At 41.4% G+C, this 5,174-nt stretch overlaps 1 protein-coding gene across 1 annotated transcript; it reads right to left on the bottom strand.

Moving 5' to 3' along the window:
• Positions 1 to 2,854: 2,854 nt before the first annotated feature.
• Positions 2,855 to 3,918, bottom strand: LOC307112388 (ADP/ATP translocase 2-like). The gene is given in 2 exon segments (XM_079793020.1): positions 2,855 to 3,305; positions 3,309 to 3,918. Coding segments are annotated over 2 exon segments (894 nt in total). The 5' UTR covers positions 3,870 to 3,918; the 3' UTR covers positions 2,855 to 2,972.
• Between the last annotated feature and the right edge of the window lie 1,256 nt (positions 3,919 to 5,174).

Raw genomic sequence — 5,174 nt, 5'->3', positions numbered from 1 at the left:
CATATACTTTAGATTTATAAACAATTTGTACTTAGAATATAATATAGAGACCTTCTAATCTCTCTCATTTTATGGATAACATAACTGAGATGTTTAGTCATTAAGTGTATTTTCCAGAATCACCAAGACTATTCCTGACAAGTCTAAAATTAAATCTCACATTACCTTGTTTCTGTTCTGCATTTTGGCTTTATAACTGACTGTCTCTTTTAATTTATTGTAAACACTAGGAAAGGAATTGAGCTAAAGCTTTGTGATCAATAATGCCTTAATATTCACTCCAAGTAAATTTCAGTTATGGTAGGACTTCCTATGATCATTTCAGCTTCAATTTTTTAAACTTTATTTCAAAGTTTTTATTGACTATGTTCAATATATCTGTTTTGTTAATTTTTGCTGTATCCATTTAAGATTTATTTAAACATGGACATAATATTCTCAAATAGTTTAATGCTTTTTTATCAAAAGAATTAATATTAAGCTGAAATGTTTTCAAATATAATGGATAACTTACTTTCTGTAGCATATTATCATGGAGAATATCTGGTTTAAAATGACTAATTGAAAACATACATGCATCTTTACCTCTTCCTGTTAAGCAACCATAAAGTTATATATGTATGGGTTAGGAGCTGACATGACATGAGGGATGTCCACTGAACTTTGGAAGATGAAAAATGAGAAAATGCATGGACAGGTGGAATGATTTAGGAGAGGAAAAACTCAACAAGAAGTGAGCCATTTGCCTCACTACCCACCCCCCAAATACTCTTCAGTGAGTAATATCGAATATATTAAAAGATAGTAGTAGAGTTGGGGATGAAAGCATGAAGATTAGTTTAAATTCTATCCAAGGAACAGAAATGTTTCTCTATCCTCTTCCCCAATTTTCATTTTTCACAGACTGGTAAACACTTGTCACCGAGCAGGAGGCAAGAAGCTTAATCTCTGGCGAAACTAGCAGGAAGCAAAGAGGCTCTACTTCCAAACACAGGGACACACACATAAACAAAAATGCACAATAGCTCAGCTTCTAACTGCTGTCATTGCGACAGAAATTCTCCTCAAGCCCCATCTTCCCCCTAGTCCTGGGTATGAAAATCTCATCTGAGAATTTAATAAGATTGGACAGGCAGTTATAGTTGGCAGATAAAACATGTGCTTTCATAATGGAATAACCTTGTATTAGCATTTACATTGATTTGATATTACTTAAACAATTCAGGCAATAAACCAAAAAGTTCATGAAATGGAAAATTTCACTAACCACCTCATATTTGGTTTTCTGTGCTCTAAATTGGTGATTAGATCCAACTTTTGGTTTAATTTGAGCATTCTTGGATTCTGGCTTAGAAGAGGCTATGAATTTTGATTATCCTATATAGTAGAAGCCTAATATGCTAAGTGTCTGGTCGACTGGTTGGACGTTCAACCAATCAAATTGTAATATGCTAATGATACGCTAAGGCCGCTCAACCGCTCATTGTGACGTGCACTGACCACAGGGGGCAGACAGTTGACTGTCAACCAGTTGCTATGATGTGCACTGACCACCCGGGGACAGACACTCTGACCAGTAGGTTAGCTTACTGCTGAGGTCCGGCCGATCAAGACTGAGAGAGACGGGCCAGACACGATCTGGAGCCCTCCCGTGGTCCCTCTCTGGCTGGCCAACCTCCCACGTCTCTCCCTGGCCCTGATTGTGTACCGGTGGGGTCCCTTGGCCTGGCCTGTGCCCTCTCGCAATCTGGGACCCCTCGGGGGATGTCAGAGAGCCGATTTCAGCCCAATCCTGCAGGCCAGGCCGAGGGACACCACTGGTGCAAGAATTCGAGCACCAGGCCTCTAGTATACTATAATTTGTCCATGTTGAAGTATTTAGAGATGAGCTCTGCAAAGACTAAAATGCCATTCCACCTTTGCTGTTTCATCAAAACAATCAGCAATTAATCTATATATATAAAAGCCTAAGTGACGATTATGACGGAATGACCAGAACAACTGGCCAACCAGTTGCTATGATGCACACTGACCACCAGGGGGAAGACCCTCAACGCAGGAGCTGCCCCCTGGTGGTCAGTGCGCTCAGTCAGAAGCCAGGCTCATGGCTGGCGACCGCAGCTGCAGCGGCAGGAGCCTCTCCCAACTCTGCAGCACTACCATGCAGGGAGCAATGGCAGCAGGCACAGTGGGCCGGGATGAGCATGAACAGTGCGGTGCCTGGCCCCAGTTCAGGCTCTTCCCTGGCCACCTGCCACTTGGCGCACTGCTACATCCCTCGGGGGGTCCCAGATTGTGAGTGACTATGTCATAGCTTATAAACTGCTACATCCCATACACTGTTAAACAAGGAAGGTGGCTTCTGCAGTATTAGAAAAAGAGATCTGTGGCTGCTTAATCCTAATTCATCAGAAGAATCTCCAAACTGTCCACATCATGTTTATTCTACATGGGGATGAACATGCATTGCTACATATTGGGAACAGTCTCTGAGATTTAAAAATTAAAACCAAGACTAACACTGAAAAAACAGGATGACACAGCAATGACATGCATACTCTGGCTTGCATATGTTGCAGTCAGCCCTGATCCTGACACTTTTAACTGTGTGAAAAAGCCAATTACTTAAATTCTCTCTGCTTCAGTTTTTGTACCCATAAGATGGGGAAAATGGTACTACTGCCTCAGAAGGATCATGTTAGGTACTACTTTTTTTTAAAATATATTTCAGATATTTTTTATTTCTTCAAATTTGTTATCAGGAGTGACTGAAATAAAAAATATAATTGAGTCCCATCATCATCATGGAAATGGCTTTAAGAAGATGAATATTATTGCTTCCCATTTTCAACCAGTAAATAGTTGCTATTGATAAACAGACAACCAGAAGTCTGTCAAGAATGCTCAAGATATGTTACATAATACAACATGCCTGTTCACGGGGCCTGGGGGAGGGAAGACTAGGAAATAATTTATGTGAACTTCTTGATTTCATCATACAAGACAAGCACAAAAGCACCACCCATGCCTCTGAGAACATTGGACCATGCACCCTTGAAAAAAGCTTTGCCTCCTTCATCACGAGCAATCTTCCTCCAGCAGTCGAGTGTGCCTGTGTACATGATATCAGTTCCTTTGCGCCCTGATTGCATCATCATGTGGCTACGGACAGTGTCAAATGGATAGGAAGTCAACCCAGCCACAGCTGTGACGGACTGTGCGATCATCCAGCTGATGAAGATGTGAGTATTCTTGGGATCTGGAAGCATTCCCTTTGCAGTATCATAGACACCGAAGTAGGCAGCTCAGTAGATGATAATACCCTGTACCGACACATTAAAGCCTTGGTATAGGCCTCTAAGCCCATCAGATTTGTAGATCTTAACCAGGCAGTCACCAAGGCCTTTGAATTCCCTTTCAGCTCCGGCTTTGCCCACATCAGCTGCTAGACGGGTACTGGCAAAATCAAGAGGATACACAAAACACAAGGAGGTAGCCCCAGCGGCACCACCTGATGCCAGATTCCCTGCAAAGTATCGCCAAAACTGGGCTCTCTTGTCCACACCAGCCAGGAAGATCTGCTTGTATTTGTCTTTGAAGGCAAAGTTGAGAGCCTGGGTGGGGAAGTATCTAATGACATTGGCCAGGTTACCACACCAGAAGGACAGGGCTCCTTGCTCCTTGGGGATACGGACCACACAGTCTATAACGCCCTTGTATTGCTTATCTGCAGTGATTTGCTTGCAGGCATGCTGCACCTGCAGCAGCAGCTTGACCCGCTCGATGGGTGCTACCGCTGTCTTGGAGATGGCTGCGGCCACTCCACCTGCCAGGAAGTCCTTGGCAAAGGACACGGTGGCATCTGTCATGTTGAAAAGAAGAAGCGGGTGACTACAGGCCTGGGACCGTAACCAGCTGAACTCCGGGGCTCTAGGCTACCTTTTATAATCAGGGCAAAAAATGTAGCTGCCCATGCAACAGCAAGATGCCTTTCACCTGTATGAAAAGTATGGTCACTGGTGCATGCAGCATCCCAGATTATGGGAGGGCGCAGGCCAGGCTGAGAGAAACCTCCCTCCCATGCATGAATTTCATGCACCAGGCCTCTAGTCATTTATAAAAAGGAACAGGGTAACCTCATATTCCTAGAATTTCAAACTGATATAATCAATCTTGCTCAATCAGATGCTCTGATTTGGACAGATAATGATAGTGAGAGCATCTGATTGAGCTGAGAACTGAAACCATCAGTGTTCACATGCTTGGGTCCAGGAAATTCCTAACCAAGAAGGAAAGAATAATGCTGTGAATTTTTGCTGCGCTTGCATTGTTTTAAGAAAGTGATAAAACTAGTTTATCTTACCAACCTGTATGCTCATCTGAGCAATTAGATATTAAACAATTTAGTTACTAGAATGACTTCAAGGTGTATGTCTTTCTGTGTCCAAAAATCCTCAACTATTACATCACAAACTTTACCCAATCTCCACAAGTCCCTTAAAAGACAGCTTGAGCTCAGACTCCAGAACCATATAAGTATGCATTCATAATTTCTCCCTGTAAACGTTCATCAAAGTAGTGTCCCTTACTGTAACATGTTTAATAAACTGCATTGCATTGTCAACACTAAACTCTTGAGAGAGTTGGCTTTCAACAGGGATTTCTTTTACCAAGTTTATACTTTATATTCTACTTATAAAGTCAGAGTCCAAACATAACTGAGATGCAAGCAGAAGTTTAATTTCTCTTGATAATTTTTAATTCACTGAGGACCATAGAACAGAGATGGTGCTAGCCATGTATATTATAGGTAAAGTTTATTTGATCTATGTATACTGGGTCTCTGTTTCAGTTCCTCATTTTAGTGTTCTTGAAGATTCTTCAAGAAAAGAATGTGAATATTTAGCCCTTGCCCATTAATTCCCTTGATTTCCTAGAAATGTCATGTATTTACTATTCTGTATCTGATATGAGAAAGACTTTTGTTTTATTCCTGTCTTTGGAAAGCCTGAACAGTAGTGTGTTATTACACTTCATAGTATTTGTTCACTTAATGACATTAACTGATTAATGGCTTTTAGTTTTCCTTTCACCTCTGGCACCTTGGATTTAATTAAATTTCTTCTGGAGGTAAACAACTTGTCAATATAAACTCTATTTTTTGTATTATATTG

The sequence above is a fragment of the Cnephaeus nilssonii genome (genome assembly GCF_951640355.1).
Source record: "Cnephaeus nilssonii genome assembly, chromosome: 16".
In the NCBI taxonomy this organism is placed as follows: domain Eukaryota; kingdom Metazoa; phylum Chordata; class Mammalia; order Chiroptera; family Vespertilionidae; genus Cnephaeus; species Cnephaeus nilssonii.
Note: the sequence above shows the minus strand (reverse complement) of the source record. Positions and strands in the feature narration are given on the sequence as shown.